Raw genomic sequence first — 19,874 nt, forward strand, 5'->3', positions numbered from 1 at the left:
ATCACTAGCAGTCTAGATGACAGGCATCTTATCCGCATGGCTGTAATGGGTCGTGCAGCCACGTCTCAATGCCTGAGTCAACAGATGGTGACGTTTGCAAGACAACAACCATCTGCACGAACAGTTCGACGATGTTTGCAGCAGCATGGACTATCAGCTCGGAGACCATGGCTGTGGTTACCCTTGATGCTGCATCACAGGCAGGAGTGCTTGCAATGGTGTACTCAACGACGAACCTGGGTGCATGAATGGCAAAACATTTTTTCGGATGAATCCAGGTTCTGTTTACAGCATCATGATGGTATGATGGTCACTTCCATGTTTGGCAACATTGCGGTGAATGTACATTGGAAGCATGTATTCGTCATCACCATACTGGCATATCACCCGGCGTGATGGTTACGACCTGTGGCTCCACCCTTCATTTGATCCCTGTGAAACATTTCAGCAGCATAATGCACGACCGCATGTTGCAGGTCCTGTACGGGCCTTTCTGGATACAGAAAATGTTCAACTGCTGCCCTGGCCAGCACATTCTACAGCTCTCTCACCAATTGAAAATGTCTGGTCAATGGTGGCCGAGCAACTGGCTCGTCACAATATGCCAGTCACTACTCTTGATGAACTGTGGTATCGTGTTGAAGCTGCATGGGCAGCTGTACCTGTACACTCCATCCAAGCTCTGTTTGACTCAATGCCCAGGCATACAAAGGCCATTATTACAGCCAGAGGTTGTTGTTTTGGGTACTGATTTCACAGGATCAATGCACCCAAATTGTGTGAAAATGTAATCACGTGTCAGTTCTACTATAATATATTTGTCCAATGAATACCTGTTCATCATCTGCATTTCTTCTTGGTGTAGCAATTTTAATGGCCAGTAGTGTAATTTTTGCATAGATTCATGAGGAGTGTCTTCCCATTTGTTTGTCTGTGTGTGTGTGTGGGGGGGGGGGGGGGGGAATGTAGGGGGCAGGGGGCAGGATAGCCACCACAACAAGGTTACTGAATGTGTGTTCTTCACTAGTGTGAGCATTAAGATACCCTAATCAAATTTGTACACTTTTCTCTTGCTCCTTGAATAAGCCTTTGCGGTGTAACGACGTATTAGTTTTTCGTTTGATATATGACCATGTGCAGACTTCGTCACCTACGTCAGTTACAACCCACTTCAAAAATGATTCATATTCTTTTTAAATTGTCATAGAATGGTTCTTGAACGAAACTGTAAAACATCAGTTGAGTCGTGTGCAGAGAATTACATCACTTGGGCCAATTGGTTTTCTTAACTTTTTCGAATTTAAAGTTCGTTTGTTTCTCCTCAGAAAATTATATCGACACACGTTATCTTGATCTAATCGATATCAGAATCACACATTAAATAAACTTTTTAGATTCAAAGTTTCGGCCAACGCTGTCTGAATCAATAATCTTGTCAAATATATTATTAATCCGTTCACATAACTCTTCATAAATAAATCTTCAAGACACGTGTTTCACCTTTAGTAACATACACTATTTTATTAGCTTCCTACACATACAGATGTGAACTTGAGCGTTGACAGACAGTGACTAACATTTCAATAAGATTAAGATCTACATGATGTCATTGTTGTACAAAAAGAGTATAAAACTTCATTTTTAATTTTTAGAAGCACGACGCAACAACTCGGTTCCAGGATCTTCTGTTGCTCCTTGGCTGTCGACCCGCGACGTATAGCGGCCAGCAATTTCCTCTCTGGTCGCGGCAAGGAAGATGCTGTCCCCGTTCGTTGCGCCGACCTCTCCGTACATGAAACACATAAAAAAAATACAAACTTTTAGATAATTCACATTTATTACAAATAATAAGAAAACACATAAACAAAAACTAAATTAAACTTATAGTCACCTGCAAACTGGGCTGACTTTGGTGGATGGGTGACGCTTAATTTCGTCCCACTACATACCCCACCCACAAGCTCAGTTTGTCAGGTTTTAACCGGAATTAAAACTGTTCAATATCCAATATTTAACTGTTAATACATTTTCCTCACATTTTACGTAACCTAGAGTTCTTGCTATTAGAGAGATTTAATCCTTTTAATACGATATCGTTGTGACTATTTGTCATTTACTCTTAATTGTGCTCTTATGGTAATTCGTAACCGAATATAGGGAGATTGCTCCTCTTCAGTTAATAGTTGCTAATAAATACTAATTTAGTACGTTCTTTAACGTTGTACATTAGGACAGAGCGTTCAAATTGTGATAGATTAGTTTCAGTTTCATTTATTTGCTAGAGTTATTCTTTTCAAGAATGTATATTACTAATAAGTTTCTCACAATAACTAATAGTACTATTTACTTTACGTCATTCTCTTCCCTAATGCCTTATTTATGCCTGAGGTCAAGAAGAAATCAAGCAAAACTCTCTTTAGAATCTCGGCACGGCTTTCTTTACCTTCGGACACCTTGTTGGGTAATGGCCATTTATTTAGGAGAAACAAGCGAGAGAGCCCCGTTTGGTGTGTTCTATATTAACACTATTGCAAACCTCTATTAAAGGCACTCTGCTATGTTCTCGTGAGCCATATAGGTCTGGACGCCCATGGTCCCTAAACTATTAACCATCCCCTTTGGTTCCTACTATCCGAGTAAATTTAAAATATGCAAAATTCCTTTTGACCTAAGAGCAAAATTTCTTCCATATAAATCCCCCTTTGGGTTATCTTTCTCTTTTTGAAGTACCAGTAGATTATTGTAGGACACTTGTCTAAGCTTTCTGTTCTATTCTTTAAAATAATACGCAACTATCACGAAAACTCCACATGAATAAACTATGAACGCTCTTCCGTGTGTAACATATACTAAATATTAACTTATTTAGGAATGAAGAGTTTCATTTGATCAACACTATATAATCCTTTAATTACACCTGATGAAGGTTCCATAAGAAGTAATGCTTTGGGATGTACAATCTTATGTACAACATATGGACCTTCAAAGATAAAGAAGAATTTTCTACATTCCTTATCGATCTTAGAACTTTTAGGATGAGATCGTACTAGCACAAGATCTCCTACCTGAAATGAGGGTTCTACAGCCTGTTGATTATAACTTTTAATTCTCCGTTCGGCATTTTTTACAATCTGTTCGCAAACTTTTTCGTCTGGAATATCTTGTTGTATCTCATTTACTGGTGGCCAAGGTAAAGCAGCTAGTAAAGGCTCACCTATAATTCGTTTGCCTAAAATTTCTATAGGTGATAATCCCGTCGTTAGGTGAGGCAATTCATTTAATATCTTTTCGAATTCAGGCATTAGTTTGGCCCACCGAGTATGTTTATGTGCACAATAAGTTCTACATAATCGTCCTAATTCTTTCATGACTCTTTCTACTAAATTACTTTGAGGGTGATATTTCGAAATTAAGATATGTTTGATTCCATATTGTCTTATCATATCTTGAAATCTTTGACTAATAAAGGCACTACCGTTGTCAGACATAAGTCGTTTAGGAATGCCCCAGTTAACAAAGTAATTTCGGGTGAGGCAGCGTATAACGCTTGCTGTATTCGCTCGTTTCAAAGTATACAGTTTCACATGTTTGGACCAACATTCCATTACAACAAACACATATGTTAATCCTCCTGAACTCCGAGGCAGAGGGCCGAAAAAATCTAATGACAGTAGATCCCACAAACCTCGAGGAATTACAGCATATAATTTATAACGCTTGGATTTGTTATTAACTTTAACCTTTTGACAGGTTTCACAAGCCCTAATAATACTTCTCACAATACGTGACATATTTTTGAAATAATAATACTTCATTAGATGTTTAATACATTTATGAATTCCAAAATGCCCGTAACCTTCATGAATATAAGTAATTAACTCGTCCACAACAGTTTCCGGAATGCAGATTTTCCATCTCTGGTGTTCCCTCTGTGCTTTCCAATACAACAAGTCGTTAAAATATAACCACACACCCCGGGTGTTAATTGTTTCGTCCCCATTATTAAGGTTTTGTATAAGGTCCCTATATTGATCGTCATTTCTTTGATTGCATCTAACAGCAGTTACTATCCGTTTAACCTTACGTTCGTTCTCCTTAGTCAAAAGGAAATAAACATGATAATTTGTTCCTGGTTCTTCTGCAATATTAATATTCTCCATTCCTACGGGAAGCCTTGACAAAGCATCTGAAACTACATTCTGAGATCCTTTTATATACCTAATTTCGTACTGAAATTCTTGCAAGTATAATACCCAACGTAATAGCCTACGGTGAAGTAACCGGCAATTGTTCAAAAAGATTAAAGCCTGATGATCAGTATATACAATTGTTTTTCTTCCCATTAATAATCCTCTAAATCGTTGAAAACCCCATACCACTGCGAGAGCTTCCTTCTCGGATACAAAATAATTTCTTTCATGTTTATTTAAAGTTCGACTAGCGAATCCAATAGGCCGATATAATCCCTCTTCATTGGTCAGATCACCTTGGAATATTACACAAGACACACCATAATCAGAGGCATCCGTACACATACCAAAGTCCTGATCGAAATCTGGGTGGTATAACATTTTGGCTTTGGTTAACGCTCCTTTTATCTTATTAAAACCTTCCTCTTCCTCTTGTCCCCAGAGCCATACTGACTTCTCTTTCAATAAATCTAGTAATTTAGGATTAACAATATCCTGCCCTGGAAGAAATCTTCTTAGAAATCCTACCATTCCTAAGAATGATTTCAGTTGTTTCCGATTTCTAGGACTCGGGCATCGAGCAATAGCTTCAATACGTGCTGGGTCTGGCCTAATACCTTTACTGTCCACTATATGCCCCAAAAATCTCACTTCCTCCTTTCCGAAGTAAGACTTAGATAATTTTAAAGTAATTCCTCTGTCAATTAAACGGTTAAACAATTCCCGTAATATCGTTACGTGTTCTTCCCACGTTTTAGTAGCTACCAAAATATCATCTACATATAAAATAATCTTTTGTAACAATTGCTGACCCAAAGCAGAATCTAATGCCCTAATGAAAGTTGACACTGATATATTAAGTCCAAAAGGTAAAACTTGGAACTGATATGATCTGCCTTCAAAAAGAAAAGCCGTATATTGCCGTGAATCCGGGTGTAATGTTACTTGGTGATAGCCAGAGGTTAGATCCATTGTACTCATATAATGAGAACCAGCGATCTTAAGAAGTACGTCCTCCATAGGAATAGGTCTGTCTCTTTCCATCTCTATAATTTTATTTAATTCACGGGCATCCAGAACCAGTCGTACCCCACCAGTAGCTTTCTTAACTACCCACAACGGACTGTTAAAAGCGCTACCTGATCGTTCGATAATGTTTTGTTCTAGCATCTTATTTATTTCTCTACTAGCCGCTTCTTTGAATTGTACTGGAATAGGATAAGGTTTCTTAAAGAAAGGTTTCTTATCTTTAATCTTAAGTTTACAAACGTAATCTTTAATTCTCCCCGGTTCATCTGAGAAGACGGCTCTAAATTCTAACATCAAAGATTCCAACTCTTCCTTTTCTTGCTCGGATAGACAATTCGTAGATAAACATTTTTCTTTCACTTCGGTTTCGGTACTATTACTAGCCTGACATTGGTATACTGCATACCCAAGATCACTAAAATCTGTTAATAGATTCATGGTCGGTGCGTACTTAATCTGTAAGGACTCGTAGCAATTTTCAGGTACTTGACTGTTAGAGAACCTCACCTTAAAAGTACATGCCTCCTTATGGATGGTTAAGGAAGAATCTTTAAAATCTAATATAGCTTTATATTTACACAGCCAATCTATACCTAAAATTATGGCCACATTTAAGTTGGCTACGACGAGTACAGAGTGAGCAATTAATTGTTTAGCAATTTCAAAAGTTACATAAACTTCTTCAGTAATATTTTGACTTCTTTTACCAGTAACTCCTATAATTTTCACCCCAGTTACAGGTAAAGTCGGGAAATTCCAATATTTCCTTTTAAGCTGAAATAATTCTTTGGATAAAATACTCACTTCACTACCCGAATCAACTATAATATTTACTTCGGTATCTTTAATATAACCTTTAATAACGGGTTTATATGTTACATTCTCCCTTATCTGATTGTCTTCCTGAAGTAAATCTTGTTGCCAGTCATCGTCCTTTTGGCAGCTTAATGATAAATTGCAATTGGGTCTTGGATAATCTTGACCAATAGTTCCCTTTAGTTGACCCGTACTAAAGGACTTTACTAGTTTTCCGAACGTTCTATGATGACGTCACCTACCACTTGACCTTCATTAATTACTTGAGGATGATTTATCTCATGATCGTTACTGTGTAATTTCCGCACTTTAGGGTTATTACCACGATTTTGTTGGCTCTCTTTATCTTTAGATTGACGTTTTATATAACAGAACCGACTATGATTGTTGTTATTAGCTTTTCGTGGTTCTGAATCATTATTATTATTTCGAGGATTGTCATTTCTACCAAATCTAAACTTCTCGTCTTCCCTTTCTCTATTAAGTATATCTAACTGCTCTAAATATCCTAACAATTCGCACGGCTGTGACCATTCTCTTTCTATCATTCTTTCCTTTACGTAATACGGTAACCTACTAATTAGGACTCGTATTAAATGACTTTCAATAATTGGTTCTTCAATTAATTTAGCACGGTTTAAATGCCATTCAAAATAATTCCTATAACCTCCCCACCGTTTAGAATATGGAGGAGGGTCTAACAACTCTAAAGTTAAGTGTTGTTGTTTTCCCCTTGACCAATAATTTTGTTTAAACTGCTTAACAAAATCATCCCAATCCCTGAATTCATTTCTATGCAGTACTGCCCATTCCGCAGCTTCTGCTTCTAAATGTCCTATTACAAATTGAATGCGTTTTTCATTACTCCATTTAGGAGATAATGATGTTTCAAAAGCTTTTATAAAGATTATAGGGTGCAGTTCGCCTCCTGGTTTGAATACAGGAAATCGACTTGCTACATTTGAATTTGTTGTTATGTCATCCAGACATTCTGCGAGAGAAATAGTCGGATTTTGTTTAGCTGGCAGAGACGGAGTTGCATCGGATTGGCTTGCCGTGACTGCCTTATTCATATTGTTGCCATCCGTGCTAGCAAATTCGATGCGACTGTTGTCTCTGATTATGTTATTACCTCTGCTACCTGAAACGTTCTCGTTATTATCTAATTCCGATAACCGTTTCGTAATTTCCTGTATCCGCATTTCTGTATTGGATACGCGATTAGCTAATATCGATTCTTCACTGTGTTCACGATGTGAACGCTCTGTACCTTCGTCAATATTATTATCTTTGGCAGTCTCAAGATTACTGCATATCTCAGTAATTAAAAATTTCATGTTTTCGATTTCGGTATGGTCCTTTTCTACTTGATGAGTTAATGTTTCTAATTCTACATTACCTATTGAAGAAATCTCTACAGGTTTGGTAGAGACCTCTTTAATAGATTTCAATAATTCTCTGCGAACAGTTTCTGTTTGCATAGAAAATTCATCTCGTAACATATCGTTATTTTTCTGTATTTCATTTACAACTAAGATATTGACACTATCTAGTCTCTCGGATAAGTCAGTAATATCGTGTCGCATGCGAGCTTTTTCCTCGCGCGATTCCTGGATATGTTCTTCTAACCTTTTACAATTATCAGCAATCTTATTACTAAGTCCTACTAATTTTTCCTGCATTTCAACTTTAGAAGACTCTATTTTATCACTTAATTCTCGACTGGTTTCATTAAGATATTCCTGCAACCTGTCTGTTGATTTTGTTAGCTCCCCTTTAAGTCTAGCAGTAGATTCCTCGTTAGACTGTTTTAATTCCTGTTTTAGTTCCTGTTTCAATCTAGCAGTAGATTCCTCGTTAGACTGTTTTAATTCCTGTTTTAGTTCCTGTTTCAATCTAGCAGTAGATTCCTCGTTAGATTGTCTTAATTCCTGTTTTAGTTCCTGTTTCAATCTAGCAGTAGATTCCTCATTAGACTGTTTTAATCTAGCCATAGATTCTTCGTTAGACTGTTTTAATTCCTCTTTTAATCTAGCAGTAGATTCTTCGTTAGACTGTTTTAATTCAGCTAGGAAATCCCGGTTAGATTGTTTTAATTTAGCTATCGCCCTAAAAAGGGATCTCATGCTCCTATCGGACATAGATTGCTCTTCGTCTGACATTTCACTTCCCGACATTATTGTAAGATATTAACTATTTACACACGCAGACTTGTAATCAACAATCCTATAAAAGCACACTTCCTATGTACAACACTCCACTTCCAACTTGAAACAAACTCACCGGACACTAATATTGTAATTTGTAGTTCTCGATGATCAGTGTGCTGCTATGGGCTGCAGATGTAACAGCCGTCGATGCAGCCGCTGAGATGCTGCGACCCCGCTTCCGCAACCGGCAGGACGCTGAGTCGAACACCGGAAACGTCGCTAGCTGCAACCACGCCCGGCACCGCCGTAGACAGGCGAAGCCCTCAGCAACACCTCTAACACCAGCCGGAGGAACGCCCCGCAGCTGACGTACTGGGCCTATTAGTTTAGGGAGAAAAAGAGTTGTCGAGGTTTGCAGCGTTCAGCTGCTGCCCAACAGACGCGCCTTCTCGTGGAACAACTGCGTGACCGTACTGCTTGGCTGCACTCCGTCAGATGCCCACACCCGCGAAGTCGCCGCTGGCTGGTGAAGGCTCCACGAAAACTCGCGTTGACTTCCGAAGGACTCTTGATGCTTTGTTTCGTACCTGTGTGCCTTAGTTGCACACAAGTCCTGTTTCTAAGGTCGCCACGGTGCGGTGTAACGACGTATTAGTTTTTCGTTTGATATATGACCATGTGCAGACTTCGTCACCTACGTCAGTTACAACCCACTTCAAAAATGATTCATATTCTTTTTAAATTGTCATAGAATGGTTCTTGAACGAAACTGTAAAACATCAGTTGAGTCGTGTGCAGAGAATTACATCACTTGGGCCAATTGGTTTTCGTAACTTTTTCGAATTTAAAGTTCGTTTGTTTCTCCTCAGAAAATTATATCGACACACGTTATCTTGATCTAATCGATATCAGAATCACACATTAAATAAACTTTTTAGATTCAAAGTTTCGGCCAACGCTGTCTGAATCAATAATCTTGTCAAATATATTATTAATCCGTTCACATAACTCTTCATAAATAAATCTTCAAGACACGTGTTTCACCTTTAGTAACATACACTATTTTATTAGCTTCCTACACATACAGACGTGAACTTGAGCGTTGACAGACAGTGACTAACATTTCAATAAGATTAAGATCTACATGATGTCATTGTTGTACAAAAAGAGTATAAAACTTCATTTTTAATTTTTAGAAGCACGACGCAACAACTCGGTTCCAGGATCTTCTGTTGCTCCTTGGCTGTCGACCCGCGACGTATAGCGGCCAGCAATTTCCTCTCTGGTCGCGGCAAGGAAGATGCTGTCCCCGTTCGTTGCGCCGACCTCTCCGTACATGAAACACATAAAAAAAATACAAACTTTTAGATAATTCACATTTATTACAAATAATAAGAAAACACATAAACAAAAACTAAATTAAACTTATAGTCACCTGCAAACTGGGCTGACTTTGGTGGATGGGTGACGCTTAATTTCGTCCCACTACACCTTCTTCCAGCTGTTGCCAAAACTATGTTAGTTTCTCTGGGTTCCTCATTAATACTTCTTTATTGGTGCATGTGCATTAATGAATGTGTTCCATTTATTTACATATTGAATTGTGAGCCGGAATAGTCTTTCTGAAGCTGATGAAAAATTTAATACTGAATCTAATGTTCTACATTATCCACATACATACACTGCAAGCCACCATACAGTGTGTGGCAGAGGGTACCTTTTACTACTAGTAGTGATTTCCTATCCTGCAACACTCACAAATAGAGGGAAAAACAACAATCGGTATGAGCCATAATTTCTCTTATCTTCATGGTCCTTAGGCAAAATGAATGTTGGTGGCAGTAGGATCATTTTGCATTCAGCTTCAAATGCTGATTGTCCGAATTTTCTCAGTGGTGTACTATGAAAAGATCATCATCGTACATTTAGAGATCCCCACTTTAGTTCACAAAGCGCCTCTATAGTATTTATGTGTTGATCAAACCTACTGGTGACAGATGTAGCAACCTGGCTCTCAATTGCTTCAATGTCTTCCTTTAACCCAACTTGGTGGTGATCCCAGACACTTGAGCAGTACTCAGGAATGGGTTGCACTACTGTTCTATACATGGTCTCCCTCACAGATGAACCTCACTTTTCTAAAATTCTTCCAATAAGCCAAAGAGAACCATTCACCTTCCATGCTACTATCCTTATGTACTTATTCCATTTGATAGTAATTACATTGCACCTAGATATTTAATTAACATAACTGTGTGAAGCAGCACACTACTAATGCTGTACTCAATCATTGCCAGCTTATTTTTCCTACTCAGCAACATTAACTTACATTTTTCTGTATTTATGGCAAGCTGCCATTCATCACAATAATTAGAAATTCTGTGTAAGTCATCTTGTATCCTCCCCCAATCACTCAATGGTGACAACCACAGCATCATCAGTCAACAGCTGAAAATTAGATATGTAATTGCTCTCAGTTAATTCAGAGTTATTTGGCCAAATGCGACACAGCTGTTGTATGTCAGCCTTTGTAATCTCCTGACCAAGCACAAAGTGACTTTTGGCCCTGAAAGAGACCAGATTTCAGGACAGGGAAGACATTATTCAGAGTTTGACCGAGCAGTTGTGTGCCATATCAAAAGAGGCTTTCTAGTGATAGTTCTAGTGGTGGCAACAGCATAGGGAGAGCTGTATAGAAGCTGAAGGGAACTACTTTGAAGGTAACTTGTATCAAACAATTGTCTCTCAATAAAGATTGATTTTATAAAGTTAGGTACTTTTTTAACAGCTCTTGTAGTATCAAGCTTTTTTATGTCCATCCTTTTAGCAGGAAGTACCTGGGATGATGGCCGTTCACTATCGTGACAAAAAATAAAAACACCTACAGCCGTCCTTATGATTTTAATTTATTTAGACACTACCAGTTTCAACGCTTCATTGTGTCATTTTCAGGCTGTCTTTGATGTGGTACAGGTTGATAAAATCCCCATGCATAACCCATCAGTTGCCAGCATTACTGGATATGCAGATAATGTGTCAGCACCGTAACCATCAGCTGCCAATAGTAGTATGCCCCTTCACACAGTTATGTTGATTAAATATCTATGTGCAATGTAATTACTATCAAATGGAAGAAGCACATAAGGATAGTAGCAGGGAAGGTGAATGCTTCTCTTTGGTTTATTGGCAGTTGATGCTTGGAGTGCTGACACATTATCTGCATATCCAGTAATGCTGGCAACTGATGGGTTATGCATGGGGATCTTATCAACCTGTACCACATCAAAGACAGCCTGAAGATGACTCAATGAAGCGTTGAATTTGGTAGCAACTAAATAAATTAAAATCATAAGGATGGCCATAGGTTATTTCATTTTTTGTCATGCTCGTAGTAGGTGGAAAGATCCAAATGTCCTGTGTGATGTAGTAGAGAACTGACAGTCATGCTGTAGGTCAAGTGTAGTGACAGGTACGTGGTGGTCCCAATGTGCACAGATTTTCTATAGCCATTCTAATATTTGTCTGTTAATTATGAATGCAGTGAGTAGGTGTGGCATACTTTTCGTAATTTTTATCATAGTTTCTGTTTGAAAATACTGTTAATTTCTTTTTTATTCATTCATTCATTCAAGTTTCTTATATCCTGTCATGGAGAAGAATGTTCAGACATGTGGAAAGAGTCAAGGTATACATTTATATGAGCCACAGACAACATAGAAACTTAATGTCTGTACCATATTAACAACGAACTGTCACTATACTGCTTAATGTTTTTTCACACTTCTGCCCTCTAAATGTAATGGAGAGCTGCTGTTTGAAAAAGCTGCTGCTTATGTGGTCTAGTACTCAAATGTTTATTTCGTTACAATGGTGTTCTTCAAAGGAGATATTTTTATAAATAAAAATAAAATAATTTTTTGTGAATATTGAGTCCTGTTTGTAATACTGTATTACTTGTTATGCAGCTTTATAACAAACACTGCTATTTGCCATGTATCTTTCAAATATTTAAATCATTTGTAGGAAGAATGGCTAATTAGGTACTTCTTAAATTTTCTTTTGATCTGGTAAGAGTTCCGAATGTCTTGCCTTATGTTGAACAAGACCTTGTTGTGAATATTTTACTGCTAGAGTATATAACTCCATTTTGAACCCTGGACAAGAGTGCAAAGACAAATAAAAATTGTTTTTGTGATTTATGTTGTCAGTGAGTGACTCACAGTTCAGCTGAGAGTGGTTATTTTATTATCAGCAACAATAAACCATTATGGAGTAAAAATTTTGGGAAGGGAGTGTAAGAATTCCAAGATCTGTAAGAAAGGCTTCTATATGTTGTTATGCTCACATCTACTGATCAAACACTTCAGCTACGTAAGTTGAAGTGCCCCAGAAGATAATTCTGTAAGGCAACACAAAGTGAAAATTAGACTGTTTTCTTTAAGTCAATAAGATGGGAGATGTTTCTTAGGGTATAATGTGCTGAATGGAGCATCTTGATTAGCTTTTGTGTGTGTTGACTTCATTTTAAAATGTTGTACAGATGGACCACAAAGAATTTTACACATTGTTTCATTTAGAGTATGATCAGTAACACCGATTGTGATGCTAAAATGTCACTGTTGCTTGTCTGAAACTGTGTAATCTGAGTCTTTGTGGAATGAAGAGTTAAACTGTTAGCTGTGAAGCTCTTGTAGGCATGTTCAGCTGCCATCTGTGATGTGTATGCCACAGTCAAGTTTTGACCCTTAATTAGAATGCTTGTGTCATCCGCAAACATTACAGGTTTGGAATTGTTTCTTAAGATAATTGGAGCATCATTTATGTTGGTTAGAATTAAAGAGTTGGCCCATTGATGATCTCTGTAGTGCTCCACATGTTACATTGCCCCATTTTGAGGCTGTTTTCATGACCAAGAGCCAGTCAGTTGCTGAGATCCTGTGCCTCATGTAATAGAGATAAAATTCTATGTCTGCAACGGGAAGCCATTATGCCATAAGTAGAATTTTGTGATGCACACAATCAAAGCCTTTGGCAAGGTCACAGATTATCCCAATAAAATAATTTTTCTTGTTTAGCTATGCTTCCACTTCATTTGTGAGCCCTTGTATTGATTTATTTACAAAAGCCAGTTAACAAGTTTTGCACAGTCAAATAAGTCAGTATTATATCAAAGGCCATTTCCTCAAATATGTTTGAAAGGATTGCAATGAGTGATATTGGTCTGTAACGAGAGGTTGTTTGCTTAGCTCCAGTTTTGCAGATGTGTTTTACTGCAACATATGTAAGTCTCTCAGGGAATATGCCATGAGTCATTGATTGATTACAAATATGAAGTTAGTACAAGATTTAAATATTCTTCCAGAAACACTAGGTGAGACTGTGGAATTACTGTTTTCAGTGGCATGTTATTACCTGAATTAGTATTTCTTCAACTTTGAATCTAGTTTTTTGTAACGTCAGTATTATAATTCGTAGTGAATTGAGCGTGTCTGCTAGTTTTTTTGAGTTTGGCAACTTTTATCAATGTTTGTATCATTCCAAGCCAATGTTTCATTTAGATCTGAATTTTGTGATTGGCGTTACAAAACACTCCAACTTAACTTTGCAGATTGGTTTGGGCTCACTAAAATCCATGACTTGTGAAGAGTGACAAACCTTGCAGTGACCTACAGTTCTATAATGAGAGAAAAGAACATTTTCACACAAGGCATAGCAGGTGAAATATGTTCCTTGCTGTTGAAATGAAGTTTGAATTTGTACTTATATTGTAATCTATTTCAGTAGCTGCCACGGTATTTACAGAAAGTTTTAATGTTATTTGTGAGCATTACAGATATTAAATTATGTAACAATTAAGTGTTATTGGTATTTGTAGAAATTTATTTATCTAGTTTTCCAATACTTGTATCAGTAATAGTTTCTTGATATATTTCAGATGGTATCCTCAATGGGATGTGCCTACGATAATATAAGGTAAGTTCCTATGGTTCATTGCAGAATTATTAGGAGCAGTATAAATATTTGTTTATTCCAAGTGAACGTGCTTGAAGTATATAATATGCTTTTATAATTATTTAGTATTATCAATAGATAAATTATTACAATGCAGTAAGTAAAATAAGGGAAAGGCAACCAATCACCTCTCTCTCTCTCTCTCTCTCTCTCTCTCTCTCTCTCTCTCTCTCTCTCTCTCCTGTAGCCATTGCAACACTAATTATTGACAGTTCATTATTTAAAGCAGTTGCTTGAGCTCTTGGTGGTGCAGGGGATGGGGGTGGTAGTTGTGGAAGGATGCAAAGAGGGGGTAGCAGGAAAGAGGCAGGTTTTTGGCCAAATGACTTCATGGCCACACAACAAGACGAAAGAAGTACAGATAGTACAACAAGAGATATAGGAAGGGGTAGGGGGGACGGGGGGTGGAAAAGGGGGGGGGAGAGAGAGAGAGAGAGAGAGAGAGAGAGAGAGAGAGAGAGGGGGGGGGGGGAGAGTGGTGGGAGAATGTAGTTAGCAGTGGGGGTGGACGGGGAAAAGTGGTAGGGAAAAAGCAGTGGTGTGGACAGGTGGAAAAGGGGGACTGGAAGAATACATAAAATATGGAGTAAAGTCGCAGTTACTTCAGTTTCATGAATGTAGTGTTGAACAGCTCTTTGAATGTCGTGCCAGAGTAGTGTATGAGAAAACACAAGCCAAGCATGTAGTACTTACAGTTTATAGGCCAGCAGCAAGAACTATCTTAACTTTGATAAATAAGCTGGACACCATTTTAATAAGTTTGTACAGAGTGTAGTGGGGAATCACTGTTCTTGTAAACTTCAGTGTTGAATTTCTGTTGTATTGTCTGGACTGAGGACTCTTGGAGTTTTTGATGTCCCATTTTGGATGATCTGTCTCAGTAAAATTCCCAACAAGGGTTGAAGAACATAATGCAACAGCCATTGACCATTTATTTGTAGACCAAAGAACTGTTAGTTATTTGGATGTGAAAGCCATAGTCAGCTTATCTCAGCATGATTGTCAAATATTGATATAAAATATACTGATCAGATACGTATAGCTCACAGTAGTAGTATTGTATTACAGAATTGTAAACAATGACTCATTCACAGTGTGTAGAGAGAAATGATGGGAAGAACACTTGGAATAGATCAACCTTATACATTATGGATATCTAAGAATCTGGGACTGTTCATTCAACATAAATGAGGTAAACTGGAATCAGTCACTTTTTTGAAACACTTATTGATTCCATAAACTGGTTTTCGAAGCTTTACAGACTTGTCTTCAGATGTTGCATATGTAAGTTACATGACGATTTCATAGTTTGATGATGGATACTGTTTTGGTAATTACAATGGGAGCTACTAGGGGGATGTTATTTACAAAGGTGCCTATACTGTCACAGGTATTGTAAGAGGTCCATGATCCTTTACTCAGAAATACACAGATTTTATGTCACACAGGTTGATGATTGTAGCAAGAATAGATAGTCGAGCACCATGAACACTGAGTGAAGTGTTCATATCAACTATGCTGGCCACACATTGGATTACAGTGAGGATTTGTGAGTTAACCATTGTTACAGCTTGTGATCGTCCAGAGAGTACTGACCTGTGATGAGAGCAACTCTAATGAGAAGTGTAAGATGAAAGTAGTGTCCGTCTCAAATTGCCTAACCACAACATACCAGTCAAAGACTGTGAAATGTATTGACACTGATTACTGAACAAAAAAAAATCTTCATTGCATTTAACATAGCTGCACCTGGATTAGAAATGACTCTTGAAGCCTCTAAATCTGATAAGCACTTATCTATTAGGTCACAATCACATGAAAATAAATCACGGACTATTGTGCTTCTTATCTATTTCATGATGGATGTACAAATAAATTCACTCACTGTTACTTTGTGTCCTTATATTTTTGTTTGTAATATTACTGTGTAGATCAAACAAAGCTGGATATTTAAAACCCTTAAGTTCCCTAAATCAGTACTATAAGAGAAAAAAATATTAAATCTGGATGTACAGTGACTTAGTTATTGCTGATGAGTCATACCAATACCACCTCTAATTGCCTAAGAAAGTTAAAAAACATTTCCAGTTGTGGGCCATTACAGTGTCAGAATGACTGTCTTGTAAGTGTCACAAGTATGTTAGTGAATTGTATCTTTCATAGAGCTGTTCAGTGTAGATTTTGGCTTGTATGCTAGCTATGTCACTTCTTGAGATTATGCTTGAGATCGGTAATTAGTGTTCTGTTTATAAATTTCCCCTTAATGGTAATAAATGTTGATTCAGCTTTATCTGTATTGTCAATACTTCCAATACTGAAAGAAGCATCTGATAACTTATAAATGATGTTACTTGAGTGGCTAATTCGAGAGAATAGTAACTGTGTAGTGTAGTGTAGTGTAGTGTAATGTAGTGTCAGAGAAACTATCAACGAATGCTAACCTGAACCTTTTCATATTATGAACAGGCTGTGTCGTGTGTCCTGTTTACAATTGCACCACTGACCTCGTGTGTGTGTGTGTGTGTGTGTGTGTGTGTGTGTGTGTGTGTGTGTGTGTGTGTGCCCCATTACGCATGCACAGTAGCTGCAGCACCATGGGATATTGATTTCTACTGTCGCCTGGTGGGCTACAAATTTGGCAATTTTCAGTTATTTTTTAATATTTGCAGTGCCTCGTAGTGGCTAAAATTTTGACTGTGCATTTCTTTTGTTGTCTTCTTCACGTGTAAAAAATTTGAGCGTAGGTTTTGACATGTTTTGTTGGACCGTTCCTAAGTCAGAACTATCTTAAGCTTTCATGTTTGGCGTAACTTGATACAAATTTGAACATTCTGTTCCTAACAAATTGACATAGAGAACTAACTTGCAGCACCATACTTTAAAGAAACTGAAGGAGTCCGGAGTTAAAGTAGCTGCTGAAATATAAGCAAAGTGAGTCAGAAATGAATTTTTGAGATTTCTCTGGTCATTTTCTTTTTAAAAGGGTTTAACCTAACTGAGAATATATTTTCTTAGACATTTACTTGGATGACCTGCAGCTTTCAGCCCTGGATTTGGTGGATGTCTTAGTGATATTATTGTGTGTCCTATTATCAATATTTAATGCATTTCTCCTCTTTCTTCAGGTTGACTGAAAATACTGGTGGGAGCTGTGGCATTTCGTTTGAAGAATCTGTTAATCAAGGAGAAGTCATTGATGAGCTGGGAATAGGTGCAGAGGGGTCGCCACATGTCTCCATGTGTGGTAGTCTAACGCAAGGATTACTGTCTCAAGAGGATGACTCATTCAGCACCAGATACAATTGTAGTTTGGAGGTAAAAGAAGTTCATGAATTTAGCTGTAGTTTCTGTCTACAGCGATTTCCGTCAAAATACTCCCTCGTAATGCATGTATTTATCCACATAGATGGTGTGCAGCCACCTAAACATGTTTGTAAGTCATGTGGTGAGGTATTTCCCAGTAATGACAGCTTGAACAAACATTTGAAAATGAGCGAAGGTGATAAAGTTTTACCTGCTGATAATGATAAGACATTTGACAGCTCTGATGACCATGAAAACATTATCTTCTTGGAAGGTGACAGAAAACTTTCTATCATGGTGCAGACGGAGAAGCAATCTTCATCCAAGGAATGTTGGAAAAGTTCAAAGAAATCCTTCAATGACACACTTCACACTCAGACTGTGACATGTGTTGCAGAGAAACCGGACTGACATGATCATTCTGCAACTTCATCTACAACAGGTAATGTCAATGCCAACAGTGTTTTAATTACTCCAGAGAAAACACACAAATGTGATGGTTGTGAAAAGTCTTATACTCAGTTGGGCAAGCTAAGGAACCACACATTTTCAAACACTGGGTTGAAACCCGAAAAATGTGGTCTCAAGAGGCATTCTCTGATACACACTAGAGAGAGACCACATAAATGTGATGCTTGTAGCAAATCTTTTACGCGGTTAGAACATCTTAAGAGGCACTTACTAATACACATTGGTGAGAGACCCCACAAATGTGACATTTGTGGTATGTCTTTTACTCAGTTGGATTACCTCAAGAGCCACACATTGAAACATACTGGAAAGAGACCTTACAAATGTGATACTTGCGGAAAATCTTTTACTCGCTTGGAACATCTCAAGGGCCATGCATTAATACACAGTGGGAAAAAAGATCACAAATGTGATACTTGTGGCAAATACTTTAAGCAGTATAGTAGTCTGAGGAGGCACTTACTAATACACACTGGAAAGAGACCCCATAAATGTGATACTTGTGGTACAGCCTTTACTCGGTTGAGTCATCTCAAGAGGCATATGTTGATACACAATGGATAGAGATGCCACAGATGTGAAACTTGGGGGCATATGTTTTCCCCAGTTGGATAATTTCAAGAGCCACAGATCAAACACACTGGGATGAGACCCCTCAAATGTGATATCCGTTGCAAATATTATATTCTTTCGGGACATTTTGAGGGGCATGCATTAATAAAGGCAGCTATGATGTAATATTTGTGGCACATCCTTCCTTCAGGCTAGTAACTTCAAGACTGGAGTAAGAGCAAAGAAATGTGAAGGTAATGGCATTTGTTGTGCTGCTTATGTAATTATTAGTGTGTGGAATTGTGCAGTGTTTATTTAATAATATATTACAAAATATCTGAGGATGGCAAATATATCCCACCAGAATGAAATATGTTTTTAACACGTGTAACGCTAAAAATTTATATTATGCTTGGTGCTTATACCAGTACTTTAATGAAACAGTTTTTGTGTATATGATTCAGAGCTCATGGACGTAATGATTTCCTAATATTTAAATATGATTTTTACTGTGCTAACTTTCTGCGAATAAACATGTTTTTGCAAAAGTGGTGTGTTGTATTTTGTTTGAAAGTAGTTTTTGTTATTATGTTGTGTTATTAAATGTCTGGTTTGACGTTTCATCATTCTGACAAAAGCTTAAGCCTATGAGCTTTATCTGATCGCATGTTTCAATTTTGAAATACTCTTAAAATCATGGCTTTATGGTGATAAGACAACATTTTATTCTTCTGGGTCTTAAACCATGACATTGTGCTGCCATCTGTAGTACCACATTGGTTTTTAAATATTTAAGCAATGTTGAAATATTTGATAAAAAAATCACTGAATAGAAAAGTGTATTGGACTCATATACATGTATAATAAAGTCATTGTGAAATATCTATCATACATTGAAAAGTGTCACACAATAAAACAAAATTGTTTTTAGTACTTTTTAGGTCCACCTCTGGGCTTGCTACAAGCCCTAATCTTGTCTGGAATAGACTGAATCAGCTCCCTGCACACTTAGAATCATTCCACAGCATACAGACTGCCAGTCTCAAATCATTATAAGTTCTTGGGTTGTTTTGGAAGATGGTGGCCCATGGCATTCCACATGTTTTCAACTGAATTGATGCCATGGCTATGTGGTGCCCATGGAAGCAGCTTAGTGTGTTTATTCTGAAACCATTCTTTTGTCATTGCAGGTATGTGACATTACACATTGCCTTACTGAAAAAATGAAGCTTACATCTAGCCAGCATGAAGAAGGTGACATTGTAACCTCCAAACCTTCACAATATCTAAGAGTGAGAGTGTTAATTGCAGCATTTACCACCATGAAGTGAAGTGTCCTGGCTCTGTAATG

General features: G+C 37.6%; 1 protein-coding gene across 3 annotated transcripts in view; it reads left to right on the forward strand.

Moving 5' to 3' along the window:
- LOC126427191 (zinc finger protein 555-like) overlaps nucleotides 1–18,056 on the forward strand; it is a 165,053-nt gene extending 146,997 nt beyond the window's left edge. For all 3 annotated transcript variants that reach the window (XM_050089416.1, XM_050089415.1, XM_050089417.1), the window contains exons 5-6: nucleotides 14,121–14,158; nucleotides 17,323–18,056. In XM_050089416.1, coding sequence (XP_049945373.1) covers nucleotides 14,121–14,158; nucleotides 17,323–17,911 — 627 coding nt within the window. In that variant the 3' untranslated portion in view covers nucleotides 17,912–18,056. The remainder of the gene's footprint in view (nucleotides 1–14,120; nucleotides 14,159–17,322) is intronic.
- The last annotated feature ends 1,818 nt before the right edge of the window (nucleotides 18,057–19,874 follow it).

The sequence above is a fragment of the Schistocerca serialis genome, chromosome 11 (assembly GCF_023864345.2).
Source record: "Schistocerca serialis cubense isolate TAMUIC-IGC-003099 chromosome 11, iqSchSeri2.2, whole genome shotgun sequence".
Taxonomy (NCBI): domain Eukaryota; kingdom Metazoa; phylum Arthropoda; class Insecta; order Orthoptera; family Acrididae; genus Schistocerca; species Schistocerca serialis.